The 15,122-nt window shown below is 40.1% G+C and overlaps 1 protein-coding gene across 16 annotated transcripts in view; it reads right to left on the bottom strand.

The window, feature by feature from the left end:
• LRCH1 (leucine rich repeats and calponin homology domain containing 1) overlaps nucleotides 1–15,122 on the bottom strand; it is a 203,682-nt gene that overhangs the window by 43,314 nt on the left and 145,246 nt on the right. For 12 of the 16 annotated variants that reach the window (XR_012426941.1, XR_010582583.2, XR_012426940.1 and 9 more), the window contains 4 exons: nucleotides 10,748–10,815; nucleotides 8,632–8,718; nucleotides 4,723–4,812; nucleotides 4,574–4,610 (listed from right to left, as the gene is read on the bottom strand). Coding sequence is in view for 10 of the 16 variants with exons in the window: in XM_005585822.4 (XP_005585879.3) it covers nucleotides 4,574–4,610; nucleotides 4,723–4,812; nucleotides 8,632–8,718; nucleotides 10,748–10,815 (282 nt within the window). In the remaining 6 variants the exon portion in view is untranslated. The remainder of the gene's footprint in view (nucleotides 1–4,573; nucleotides 4,611–4,722; nucleotides 4,813–8,631; nucleotides 8,719–10,747; nucleotides 10,816–15,122) is intronic. The other 4 variants (XR_012426944.1, XM_074021994.1, XM_045377088.3 and 1 more) reach the window with 1 other exon arrangement.

The raw sequence follows: 15,122 nt of genomic DNA, 5'->3' as shown, positions 1-15,122 counted from the left end.
TCCTGCATGGATGACAGTGCCACCCACACTTGATGTGGACAGTCACGTAAAGTATGTTTAAAGTCAGATCACGTGATGTGCCACCAATTACAAACCGCTTCATAATCCTGGCCTCCCCTTTCCGTGTGGCTCACAGAGAGCTGATTCCCCATAGCCACGTTGTCTTGCTCAACATAGCTCCTGGCTACAGGGCCAAACCCCAAAATGCCCAAAGTCTAAGTTTACTTTCCTCTCCTTAAACTCTACCCCTTCCCCAGTGTCCCTGAGCACCTAAAACAAGCTCAGGACTGCAGACCATCTTATTTCTTCTGTAAATTTTTCAACATCTAAATCCTCTTACTCCCACAATTAAAAAAAATTAATTAAAGTGAGGGCAACTTCAGAGCCTTCATCTTCCAGTCCTTTACACAAAAACAAGGCTGAATCTAGCACAGGCACTCAACAAATACTGGCGGATCAATATAGGGCTATGCTGAAAGATGTTACTTTGTGCTTGAATGAGACAGAAGAATATAAAAATAACCAAATCATAAGTAAAGATCATATTTTAGCTCTACATAATCCTTATCACTGGCCCTGTGAATTCACTACTCTCTTTTCTTTTCCTTGTGACTTCCTTTTTCCATCGGAGCCAGCTATTCCCCCTCCGTTTTTAAAATCATAGAGATGTGTCTGCCAAGGACAGATAATTGCCCTACAGAAGGAAAACAAGGAGTGAGAATTCCTTATGCCAAATACTCCTCCTTCAACCAAAAAAGAAAAAAAATAAATAAACCTTATGTTAAAATAACACAAAACATTGTAAGTTGGAGATAGAATAAAAGTATCTTTTTTTTTTTTTTTTTGAGGTTTTCTGTCTTCAAGGGACTCCCGAAATCATGGACACAGGTATATACGTGTTTTTAAAACTATGAGAGTGAAAGTTCAAAGACATTTTAAGTAGCATGCTAAAATGAAGGTGCTAAGGAAGGTTGGACCTGGTACATTCTCTGAGTACAGAGGAGTAATACAATCTGCCCAATTAGAGCAGAAAATTCACTCTGGAGACAAGGGTGCAGTAGCTGGCTGGGAGGCCCTCACAGCACTGAGCACAGAGCCTGTGCAGAGCTGTAGCTCGACACCTATGGGTTTAATGGCCTTGGCTGATGGAACAAACAGACTCATCACTGGAGGGAAAGCTGGGTTGGCCCAACTGACCGAATGATTGATATATGACTTGGAAGTCAAGTTTCCTACTTTAGGAGGATATTAGGCTTTTCCACATAATATAATGGTAGCAAGCATGGTTAAACTTCAGGAAAAACCCATGAAGCTTTATGAGCATGTGGAAAAGTGTCAGATGATTTTCAAGTTAGACAAGCACAAGGAAATGAATTTAGAGGAATATAATATACACCTTACCTAAACAATGGAGTGTTTGCAGCTATCAGTTAAGGCCCAGAGATCTGTACATCAAATAAGCAGTACACTGAAATTTTGCTTACCAAAGCCTAATCCTTATCATTTAATTTCCTATCTCTTTCTCTTTCTTCTTCCCTCCCTTCCAGAAATCCTCACTAACTACTCACTGTGTACCAGGTACAGCTGGGTCCCACTTCGAGTGAGAATGCTAAGTGTTTGTGCTATGCAATGAGAAAGACAAACAACAGGAGAAATAAAGAGGAGATCAGTAAGTAGAAATCCATTCTGAAAATCTAGAACTGACTGCAAAGATACAGTTCACCTTTGCTGATGGGAAAATGGGAGGAAACTCTACATAAAACAGTCTTGGGCTGATATTAAGGAAATGTGACATTTAAACATTCCTTCCCAAAACACCAAAATGTTTAATATCAGTAGCAATTTCTAATAACCATTGGAATTGTGTAGTTAGTAAATCAGTGCATGTATTGCTATTAGATTAAAAGATGGGATGAGGTTAGGTGCGGTGGCTCATGCCTGTAATCCCAGCACTTTGGGAGGCCGAGGTGGGTGGATCACCTGAGGTCAGGAGTTTGAGACCAGCCTGGCCAACATGGCGAAACTCTGTCTCTACTAAAAGTACCAAAATTAGCCGGGCATGGTAGCAGGTGCCTGTAATCCCAGCTACTCAGGAGGCTGAGGCAGGAGAATTGCTTGAACCCGGTAGGTGGAGGTTGCAGTGAGCTGAGATTGTGCCACTGCATTCAACCTGGGCGACAAGAACGAGACTCTGTCTCAAAAAAAATAAATAAATAAATAAAATAAAATAATTACAATAAATTTAAAAGAAGATGGGATGAAAACTAGACCTAGACAAAACTATGAACTGGGCTCAGTCTATATTTAGTATATACCCATCCCTTATTCCTTCCATACCCATTCACATTATTGGAAGCATTGCTCATGCACACATAAGTATCATGGCTGCTCTTCTTCTGCCAAGATCTGCTCTGAAGAAAACATTTGATGCAGTCAGGCACCTCTAAGGTTTGTAAGCATGACAAGACTTAGTGTTGCCACTAGTCCACAGCATGAAGAGGCAATATACTGCAGTAGGAAAGCAGGGCCAAGCCTTTTACATGTAAGTGACCTGGCCAGTCACTTGATCTTGAGCTTCAAATCCTGCATCGTCACTCAGGTATGATAACTCCCACTTTTCACTTATACCTTATCTAGAATCTAAACTCGTAAGTGTAGGAGCTCTGTGTCTTTAATGTTACTTTCTCAGTGTCCAGAGTGGTGCTTGAGACGTGGGAGGCAATCGACGAATATTTGTTGAAGAAATGAAATAACGGTAACTTATGTAATATACAAAGCACATGGTCTGGCATGTAGGAATACTTCCTTTTTTAAAAAAAAATCAGGAATTATACATTTTAGAAGACAAAATTATTGCAATGACCATCCAATTGTGTATTAAAAATGTAGGGGATATATCTTTATTCTACAAGTTTTGTGTCTTTCTTGTGCTCCTGAAATCACGTAAACAGGTGGCCATCTGCTATTTTACTAGACTCAAAAGTGGGTCTACAGCTGGATGCTAAGATGGTCTTGAACTATCTCATCACAGACTGCTTGTTAGCTGCAATGAAAAAATAAAACCGCAATTACACGGTGGAGAAATGGAGTCATATCTTGATGGGGTGATCAAATTAACATCACCAAAGAGGGACAGATGGACATAGTGTGGCACCAAATTACAGGCTCACACCTGTAATCCCAGCACTTTGAGAGGCTGAGGAGGAAGGATCGCTTGAAACCAGCAGTTTGAGACTAACCTGGGCAACAAATCGAGATCTTATCTCTACAAAAAAAATAAAATTAAATTTTAAAAAATTATTTCCAGATAAGAAGCTAAAAAAGAAGTTAAGTCTGCACAGAACCAAAATCAACCTCAAAGGAAGAACCTGATGAAATGGGTTCGGGGAGACTGCAAATAAAAGACTTCCAATGTCCCACTATCAGGTAATTCAATTATGCCTCCACCCAGGGAAGAGGTGGTACAGTAATTCTGTTTAAAGACCACACCAATAACAAAAATAGAGAAGCAAGCTAATAGCTAACATTTAGATATTCTATATTATGTGACATTTTCTGAATCAAAATTCCTAATTCGATCTTTACAATAGGTATTATGATCCCAGTTACAGTAATGAATGTTGAGAGAGGCTAATTAAGTTCCCCACAGTTAGCCAGTCTTTGAGATGGGACTGACACCTAATATAATTCCAAGTCACTGCACTTAACAATGAAACCACACTCTCTAGCAACATGGCTTTTCCTTTTATAGTGACACTTCCTTTTTCCTTATTTCTTTAACACAGAGCCAAAGTTAAGTCTGTGAAACCGCTTTACTATAGTACATGTGCAAATACCTCAGTGGGGCATCAACTGTCGGTACACAATCTTGGTACCTAAATTAGCCATCCTAAATCCATTCAGGAAATGGGTTGTAACCTATGTTTCACTCCCAGATCACCAGCTCAAACTTCTCTCTCTCTGACTGGGGTCACATTCTCGCTTTGTGACATTCTAAGCTCATCTCTAGTTTTATGTCAAAACTGCTTTCGTTACAGCCACCCACATTTCACTCCATGTAACTCTACCGAACCCATCCTTAACCTGTCTTCAAATATCCCCACCAGTTTCTCTTTATGATATTCTTTTAATCCTCCTCGACATTCTCAAGTCATTTATTCTTGTCTTTCAGGTGTTTTCTAGCTAATTTCCATCTAGCCAATTCCCAGATTTTTTCTTGGCTCTAAAATCTACATTGAACGGTCCTCCTCCAGGTTCCGACACACAGGCAGATTCCCTATGTATTTTAGTTGCCATCGCTTGACTCAGCAAGATGATCTGAGGTAAAAAAATCTACAGAATCCAATAGAAATAGCCAACTCTCATCTTTAACAGAGGGTGAGGTAGAGTAGAAAAGCAGAACTAAAGAGGCAAACGTACAAACAAGTTGAAAAATGTGTCCTGAACAAATCTGAATATCGGCCTCATTAATAAAGATGTTTCACTCCCTGACAAATCTTTACAGAATGTGGTGGCCGGTATTCCACGGCAAAATATTGCACAGAGTTCTGGTGAATCCCACCAGCAGCCTTACCTCACATACTGGAGATGTTTCCAGCTGTATTTGACCACTGTGGGAACAAGGAAAGAAAAAAAAAAAGATATAAAGTGAAATTTAAAGCATAAAAATGTCAATGTATTATAAAAAGAGAAAATATAATTTGTTATAAAAGGTAAGCATACTTCAGTGCAGAATCTTGTAATTCTAAGGCTTCTGCTGATCCCATAGGATATAGGTTTAAAACACTTCTCTCTGTAATATCTGTGCTCAATCTAAACAGTAGGAAAAAAAGATATTCGTAAATTTATTAAACTTTTATTTTTAATAAATTCTATTGGTCTTATCCAGTTCAAATTTTTAATGTACTAAAAAGTTATGTTTATCTTTAGGGTTAAGTGAGGAAAAGTTTACGACAGAAATTTCAAAGTGCATGGTATTTTCCCACCATATGCCAAAATATAATATTCCACCTGCTATTGGTAATACAATCCAACTTGTTTATAATATAATTGTAATTCCTAATAAAATCAAAATTTTCAGAGGTAGTATAGCATATACTCAATTTTATTTTAGAACTTTATGAATTTACAGAAGCAAGTCAAGTTGCTGAGAGTATTACATTATAGTATACGTACCAATGGCATTTGGTTTTAAATAGGGAGATATACATTGTATCTCTCACTTAAAAAAATCACAAGCAATTTGATATGCATTTTTACTTCTGAAATAGTCTCACATAGTTTCTAAATTTCTGCTATTTTAAGAGATGAAGTTTTTTTTTTTTTTTTTTCCTTAAAGGCCTATAAAGCCAGGAATTTCTGTAAGTTATATAAAAGTTATAAAGTCATCTTAAACAGGGGTGCGTTTATATTATAGAGGCCTGTGAAAATGCTCTCAAACTAACAATCAGAAGGCCTTGAGAGAAGAAGCCAAGATAAAGACAGAACAGCAATAGCCAACTAAATTTTCTGACACATAAAAGGTAAACTTTTAAAATTTAATCCTACAATCAATGGCTTAACTAAAAAAGAAAAAATTCCTGGATCTATGAAATGTGAGATAAAAGAAAAAACACAATGTGTATGTAAACTTTTTTATTACTAATATTCAGTCCCAAAGCAGTTAGAAATAAATGACATTTTGAAGTGTCCTCTCTATATCAGAAACAAAACCAGGGCTCTTCATGACTATTATACTGGCTCACAGAAATATTATAAAATTAGATGTCATATTATAAATATTATTTCAGGATAAATAACAATGATCTAAAGCAGCCAAAGTAGTGGATTATTTTAGAAAGACAATGAAATTCATACAAAATTTTACAACATAATATTTTGAAATAGTGCTCCATAAAGGTGCGAATCAAGTATTACTTGGAAGGTTAGTTGAAACTGTTTTCTTCCACTATCTTAATATATTTCCTTTCATCTTATTTCCTTCTTAAAATCCATCTTAATATATTTCCTTCCAGTTTTTCTAAATTTCCTGCACAACTGGTACCTAATTCTATCTATATAATTGGGATCAAACATTGTGCATTTTTACATACTTTTTTTACAAAAAAGTTATACACTTTTTTAAAAGCATAAAAGCATTCTATGATATCACTAGAAACTTTAAAAAACATTACATTGGCCACATCACATTCCATCTTATCAATGAGTATAATACACTTAAAGTATCCCTAAATTGTTAGATAATTTCTTTTTCCAAATATTTGCTATTAAAAATACCTATCCCTCATTCTCTACCCCAAACTGTTCATGTCTTCTTGTCTCTTAGGATAAGTTCTTAGATTTCACTCCAAAGTTTTATATAGGTTTCTAGACTTGGTTACATACTAAGTTACTTCTGGAATGGTTTTGCCAATTTACTTCTCCACCAGTAGTTTATGTATTATTTCAAATCCTCATAACCCTAAAAGGTAGGTACTTGTCACCCCATCTTATAGATGAAGAAACGGGATGCAGAGAAGTCATATAACTTACCCAAGTTAACTGATGCTGCAGCTATGTTTAAAAAGTTTCTAGCTAATTCAAAGTCTGTTCTTTCCACAAGCCACCCTACTTCCTGATTCATTATAATGAATACATACACACATACACAGGCCTACATGTACTTACATGTATGAACCACCATACACATGAATGCATACACATAAACACACATCCTTTCACTAACTGCCCTGGCTCAGGATGTAGAATTCAGCTCTTTGAACATACCTTGATTAGGTGCCTATGACATGAGCCAAATATAAGGGAGAATTAACATGAATAATCACGTTTAAACACCATCATTGCCTCCCTCTAAATATAAAATAAAATCTGAGCTCCTTAACAGCATCCAAAGCGGTTGCCTGCATCATTCTACACTGTCTCTGGTGATTCTCAGTCCTGGCTGCACATCAGAAGCACTGGCTGACTCCAGTCCCCAAAGGAAGTGCCTGGTGTCTATTCTGAAAAAGTTCCACAAGTGATACTGAAGCACACTAGGATGGAGAGCCTCTGTTCTGCCTGAGATTTCCCCAACCTGGCTCCATTCATTCTGACCTTCATGCCTTTACCTAAGCTTTTCATTCAATCCAGAATTTCTCTTTTTCTCGAAATTGGCAGTCATTAAAGGTCCAGGCCATTATCCTATCCTTCAGGAAGACCAGTCCACCCATCTCCCCTTTACCTGAGGTTGGGCACTTGCTCAAGTCTATCATTTTTACCTCCACTTGAAGCACTTGAATCAATTACAGTTATTTATTTATTTATTTGTTTGTTTTATTATTATTATTATTATTTAGACACAGTTTTACTCTGTCACTCAGGCTGGAGTGTGGTGGCTCAATCTCGGCTCGCTGCAATCTCTGCCTCCTGAACTCAAGCGATTCTCCTACCTCAGCCTCCTGAGTAGCTGGGATTACAGGCACGCACCACTATGCCCAGCTAATTTTTGTATTATTAGTAGAGACAGGGTTTCACCATGTTGGCCAGACTGGTCTCAAACTCCTGGCCTCAAGTGATCTGCCTGCCTTGGCCTTCCAAATTGCCAGGATCACAGGCGTGAGCCACTGCGCCTGGCCCAATTACACTTATAAATAACTGCTCAAGGCAATCTCTATCCATTCTAGTTTAAATTCTCGGAAGGCAAGAGCTGTGTCTTGTCCATCTTTGCATCCCCCAAGGTACACACTGCAGATCTTCCCACACTCCAAACACTCAATCAATGTCTGCAGAATTGAAATGCCTTTCAAATCAATTGCAAAGGACTTCCAGCTGTACTAAACTGATCCACCACTATTCTTTCAGGGCCAGAAATCATAGGTGGTATATTCTCATTAGCATTCTGGGATACACTAACCACCCTTTTCATAAATTTGCAGAACCCAGCTGGGATCGCTGCAGTGTGATTCCCGTGTTCATCATATTGTAAGACCACATCAGTTTACCAAGTCCTCTAGTTCTCTAGAGATCATGAAGTTATTACCCGATACATGAAACCTGCTATTGTTTAGCTGAAAAATATTTTGTCCATGGGAATTCCATTACCATTAGTTAAGAAATAGAAAAATATTATCCACATATCCACTGCATGTGGTGCTTATTACTGATCAAGGCAAATTCACATTTAAAAATTATCCTGTATCCCAAATCTTTAGAAATATATTCTTCAGTTAACATATATTTGGCACTACCCCAGATAAATATACTACTACTTGATATACCAATTCTTTCCTTTTTGGAAAACGTTTTCTTTATATTTTTTATAAATCAGGAGTTTAAACTTTAAGCAATATGAAATATGTACTTTTACCATAGTTTTGTTTTCTAAGAATTATACCAAAAATTCCCATATGAATTTCGTGAGGGATGAATGAACTCAATAAAGGGTGGTGAAAGGGGAAACTGATCTCACTCTCTCCAGAAGTTTGACTCTTTCACTTTTGCATCTTGGGAAAACAGGCAATAAACATGACTTTTGTTAGTAGCTGGACTGGGCCAAAATTATTTGTGTAGGTATTTTAGGAATGTAGACAATGTACTCAATACATTAGTACGCATTATTTACACATGAAACCTGGACCAAGGAGACATACATACCCATTGGGATCTTGCAGCAAATCTACTGCTTCTCTCAGCTGCTCGATCATTGCTATATCCATGTCCTGATCTTTGGATGAACTTATTCTGTAACATGAAACCAAGCATAAGAATGAATATGATCAGCCAGGCATGGTGGCTCACACCTGTAATCCCAGCACTTTGGGAGGCCAAGGCAGGTGGAACACAAGGTCAGGAGATCGAGACCATCCTGGCTAACACGGTGAAACCCTGTCTCTACCAAAATTACAAAAACTTAGCTGGGCATGGTGGCGGGCACCTGAAGTCCCAGCTACTCGGGAGGCTGAAGCAGGAGAATGGCGTGAAGCCGGGAGGCGGAGCTTGCAGTGAGCCGAGATCGTGCCACTGCACTCCCGCCTGGGCGACAGAGCGAGACTCTGCCTCAAAAAGAAAGAAAAAAGAATGAAAATGATCAATACAACATGAATGTCATCTAATTTCTTAAAAAGCAAACTTACAAAAATCCATCTAACATATAAAAATGATTTTGACAGATTCAGTGCTATGGTGAACATGTGTTTGTACCTTGTGGGGTGGGATGCCAGAGCGTGGTGGGAAGAGCCCCTGAGTAGGGGAAGCCCAGCTCTGCTGCAAAGCAGCTCACATAAGATGTTTATGCCTGTGCGCCCCTAACTGCTCCTGTGCACAGTCAGGCAATGGCCTAGATGAGAGGCTCTCACAGTTGTGCTTTACTGAGTTCTAGGAGGGTTCATGAGGGGGATCAGCTGGACGAGTCTGTACTACTTCTAGGCCTTCCAACTCCCGTTCAACCAGTTTGATTACTTTAATGCATATAGGGTTTCAGTGTGGGACAGTGGTTCTCAGTCCAAACTCTAGATGCAGCAAAATCATCTGTGGCGCTTAAAAACCATGCCAGGCCCTATACGTCCAAGTGGGTCTGACTAGGGGTTCAGATTTTATAAAGCTCTACAGATAATCCTGGTTTACAGCCAGGGTTGAAAGCACTAGGTATAAGATTGAGAATGGAGTTTCCAAAACTTTATATAGTTTTAAAACAACTGCCTCTTTCCCTATGCTTCTCTGATTGTATAACCAAGTTAGGCCTCCGTGGCTCTCAGCAGCGTATCCAGTGAGTAGCTGGTAATACAGACGGTGACCAGAGAGGAACTTCCCAATGTTTTTAAAGGACAAGAGAGATTTGATCACGGCAAGCCCTTCCTGCTACAGAATGTAAGACAACAACTTTCTGTAAGGAGAAAAGTTTTAACAATGGGATAAATCCTCACTAAGAAGAAAAACCCTACAAGGTACGATGGAGAGTCCACACCTGCCTCCCAGATGATAGAAATAAAAATCCTGGGAACAAAAACTATACTCTATACCACATAGTCCAAACTCAATTTCCCTGGACACGGTTCATTGTCTAATGGGATCACACACCCCCTCCCCTGTAAATCTTGCTAAACAAATATTTATCCACAGTAGAGTAGAAGGATTATCTGTCTAGTACAAGATTCCTTGGGTTCAAATGCTGGCCCTCTGTGACCTTGCGGCAAGATAATCAATATTCCTGTGCCTCAGCTTTGTCATCTGTGAAATGGGGGACAAGAACAGAACTTGCCTGTTAGGAGTGTTGTAAAGATGAAATGAGTTATGGCCTGTGAAGTATTTAGGACAATGCCTGGCAAATGATGTTGAATAAATGCTAGCCCTGGCAGTTGGAAGTCTTGGGACCAGAAGTCTATGGTGTTCTCAGATCTTGAAGGGGATGACTTGGGGTAAAGAAGGAGATCAGAGCTACAGGTCACTTCAGGTCCAGCTGTTGGCTTCTTCAGGCAATTGTATGGACAGTAGAACCTCCCATCTAGAAATTCTAGCTAATTCTCTGAATCACATGACTACCCACAGCCTCAAAACAAGTAAGACTCAAGGCCAAGGAAGAGGTTTGTACTGCCCAATATCATGACAAAAAGCATCGGACAGAGAAAAACTGGCAACTTCTTATCAATATTGTAAGAATATCAGCGTGCCCACAGAAAAGCAGGTCAAAATTCTATCACAACAGAACTGCCAGTCTGCTTGCAAGGTGGATTTTAGAGTGATGATGGCTCATAACCGAGGCCTTGGTACTCACATGCCCTCGGTTTGCCAGTGTACATCCTCTTCTATCCGTAACAGCTCTTCACAGTCTTCTGTCCTTGCCTGTGGACAAAACACACAGGGTTCCTGAAAACCACTGGCTACTCCTCAGTAGTCAGGAGCCAAAACCTGCCCAGCCCATGTTTATAACAGTGTTATTCACAATAGCCAAAAGCTGGAAACAAGCCGAACAGCCATCTATGGAGGGATGGATAAACAAAATCTGGAACGTACATGCACTAGAATGTCACTCAGCCTTAGAAAGGGCGAAGTTCTCACGCGTGCCATACACACAGATAAACCTTGAGGACATTATGCTACGTGCAATAAGCCAGTCACAAAAACACAAATACTGTACTGATGACACTTATATGAGGTGTACACCGTAATCAAATTCATCCAGACAGAGAGTAGAATGCTTGCTGCCAGGGGCTGCCAGGAGGGAACGAGGGACTTGTTATTGAAAGGGTACACAGGGTCAGTTCTCTAGATGAGAAGAGTTCTGGAGATAGGCTGCACAACGTGAATGTAGTTAAAACACTCTGAACTACGTGTACATTTAAAAAATGGCTAAGGTGGTACATTTTGTAAGTATTTTCCCATAATTAAACATTCTTTAATTTTAAAAAATGTGGCCCAGGACCACAGCATCTGTTAACTTATCATCAGAAATTTAAAGCTTCACCGGATTTCCTGTTGCCCTTTTAGCACCTCCTTGTATTGCGAGATCCCTCTCCTGGGCTTGTGGGTCACCTGTAAAGATGCACTCTAGTGTTTGTGACAGCAGGGATGTGTGTGAGAGTGTGCACGCATATGTGTGCAGTGGGGAAAAGAGAAAGTATAAAATTCTTAACAGAAAAGTGCTTCCGATTGTATCTAATAGTTTTCATGTGTACAACACCCAGAATTCACTCAAATGTTCTCCCTGCACTGTCACCCCACTTTTTCCCAAAGCGGCACTAGTGGCACTGGCTATTTAGAAAGGCAAGTCCCACCGTGAGCCTTCCACAGGCCTCCTTGCATGTTCATCTCTGACACAGAGAAACGCTGCTTTAACCCAGCTGATGGCTAGAACGAAAGCCAACCTGAATAGGGCCACATTTTCCTGGCTAGGAGAAAACACCAGCCAAAAGGACCACTATTTGTGTCAAGGTTCTGGCACATCATTAACTAACTCGGGACTAGCCAGTCCTCCAGATGTGTTGTTAGGACAAGACTTTTCTCGAAGACATGGCTAGCTGCCCAATGCTAGACTCTGGCTGGGAACACACTTGGACTTTTTCTACGGTGGTTACACTTTTCACGTACAATACAGTCAATGCATACATGACTGTGCCACTCTCCACACTCCAAATGACAGAAAAATTCATGGGTAAAATATACTACCAGAAATGACCAAGACAACATGTTCTGATTTTGTTTTGTTGGGTTTCAACCATAGGAACAATGGGTATTTCTTTTTGATTTTTTGTTTCAAAACTAGAAGTAGCCAAGAGTATAAAATGTCTCTTTTTTCATTAGGCAAAACAGGCTTACTGGGTGGCTTTTGCTAAGTTAAATGGTTATACAGCTGACCCTCATTATCTGTGGATTCTGCGTTTGTGAGTTTGCCTATTCACTAACATGCATTTTTAGTTCCAAAACCAGTATTCGTGCCGCTCTGGAGGTCATCTGCAAACATCTGCAGAGAGGTAAAAAATTTGAGTCCCAGGACATGTATGTTCCCAGATAGGGTGGAACAAGGTGACACTCTGCCTTCTTCTTTCGGCTCTCTTACTGCAAATAAGTGTCCTTTTTCACAGTCTAGTTAGTGCCATGTTTTCACACTGTTGTGTTTTTTGTTGGTGATTTCACTTTAAAATAGCCCCGAACATAGTGCTGGAGTGCTGACTCGTGTTCAGAAGCCCAAGGAAGTTGTGATGTCCCTTACAGAGGACAATACGTGTGTTAGACAAGCTTCCTTCGGGCATGAGTTACGGTGCTGCTGGTTGTAATGTTCATCAAACAATATATGTTAAATAAGGTATGGTTGCAATGTTCATCAAAACAGTATGTATTAAATAAGGTATCTTTAAACAGAAATACACACAAATCAAGGTTATGTGTTGATTGGTTGACAAAAATGTAGTGACCAGAGGCTTGCAGGAACGTAGCCCTCTATTTCCCCAATGAGTGATGGTTCAGTATTACATAATTCAATATGCACAGTGATGTTACACAATATAACTGCTGTGAATAATGAAAATTCACTGTGGTTGCAAAGGTCCAAGATGCTTATTCCGTGAAGAAAACAGGATTATGCAAAGCACAGGACTCTGTTTTTTGAGAAAGGGTCTCATTCTTTCACCCAGGTTGGAGTGCAGTGGTGCAATCATGGCTCACTGAAGACTCACTCTGCTAAGCTCAAGTGATCTTCCCTCCTCAGTGTCCTGAGTAGCTGAGACTCAAGGACCACACCACCACATCCAGCTAGTTTTTGTTTTTTTGTAGAGATGGAGTCTTAGTATGTTGCCCAGGCTGGTCTTGAACTCCTGGGCTCAAGTGATCCTCCTGTCTCAGCCTCCCAAAGTGGGGGATTACAGGTGTGAGCCACTGTGCCAGGCCAAGCACAGGTTGAAAGACTTAAAGTTGACGGACATCGAGCCTAATATGGGCCTGATTTTCAATGCACAATTTTTCCTTAACTTGTTGTAGATGTTTATTTTATCATTAGCATTTTTCTTTTCATTTTCCAAGAGAAGTATCTTCCAGAAAGCATTTGCCAAGTTGACTTTCACACCCCTATCTGCTCCTCCAGTTTCCATCTACAGGACCCATTCTGTAGAGCAGCCATTTCCCTGAAGTCCTTGAAATCTCTGAATTCAGGGAAATTTGCTTTTCTGAAACAATACGCTTTATTTTTACTAACTGCTTTGTTTCCTCTAGAACTTAAATATGGACATCTTCTTAACACATTATTCGGGGTTTCCATCTTTACCTTAGATTCTTAACTTAAGAAGAACACTTGATACACTCCAATTTTCACATTTTCATGGAAGAATCGTCCCACAGAGCTGAGAGATAGGGTCTAAGCTGGGGAAGCCTTGTAGAATCAGGGGCCTGAGAGTAATGTCATTATATTTGTACTTTAGAAAAATGTTGGCCGGGCGCGGTGGCTCAAGCCTGTAATCCCAGCACTTTGGGAGGCCGAGGCGGGTGGATCACAAGGTCAGGAGATCGAGACCACAGTGAAACCCCGTCTCTACTAAAAATACAAAAAATTAGCCGGGCGCGGTGGCGGGCGCCTGTAGTCCTAGCTACTCAGGAGGCTGAGGCAGGAGAATGGCGGGAACCCAGGAGGCGGAGCTTGCAGTGAGCCGAGATCGCGCCACTGCACTCCAGCCTGGGCAACAGCGTGAGACTCAGTCTCAAAAAAAAAAAAAAAAAAAAAAAAATGTTTGGTGGCAGAATATATATATATATATATATAGAGAGAGAGAGAGAGAGAGAGAGAGAGTGTGTGTGTGTGTGTGTGTGTGTGTGTGTGTGTGTACACACATGCATGCATGCAAAGGGGGTGCAGCATTGAGTAAGAAGTGGAGTGGGTGGGGTGGTGCCTGAAGTAATCAAAGTGAGAAACTATGAGGCTCAAATGAAGCAATGTCAATGGAGACAGGGGACAGAAACAAGGCAATGGGTGTGACCTATTTTAAAACAAGGATGTATGGATTAATGACATTAAATACAGAGAGTAAAGAGTTAAGGCTCTGTGTTTTATCCTTCTATACAACTTCTGTAATCTAGAAACATATGTCAGGTTCATTATTTTTATCTTGAGGCCATAAACATGTCCTGAGCACACCAAGGTCTCCTACGGTGTAAAATTCAGCTGTTTTCCTCTCCATTTCCTTGAAGGTGATGCCCAGACATGTTCATTTAGGCTGGTTCCAGCCATCAGGACACAATGCTCAGAAAATAAGGATGAGTACTTAGGGATCCCATTCTTGGCTTCAGCATAATAACTCAGAAGTTACCTAAGAGCCACAGTGAATCTGAATTTTACAAAAACAATAATCTTTATGATTCTTGGGCGCCACAACCTGAACCAAAAGGGCTGGCAGAAACATACCAAGCACCTACTCATGTTGTGAAGTGGAACCTTCACTATCTGCTTCAGTAAAGCGCTAGTTTTTCTCTCCTCCCTGTGTTGCTACTAAGATGAAGGCTTTCCTGACAATTCGGCAACTTTGCCTGCCCTTTCAATGCCTCAGGGCACCTACAAAAGTTCAGGAATAAGTGTCCTCAGAGAGATCTTTCCAAAAAGGAAAGACATTCATTTCTCAATTTTGAAAGTCTCCACTTTTGTCTTTACACTATAAATATACTCCCAA

Source organism: Macaca fascicularis, chromosome 17, assembly GCF_037993035.2.
Source record: "Macaca fascicularis isolate 582-1 chromosome 17, T2T-MFA8v1.1".
Lineage (NCBI taxonomy): Eukaryota > Metazoa > Chordata > Mammalia > Primates > Cercopithecidae > Macaca > Macaca fascicularis.
Note: the sequence above shows the minus strand (reverse complement) of the source record. Positions and strands in the feature narration are given on the sequence as shown.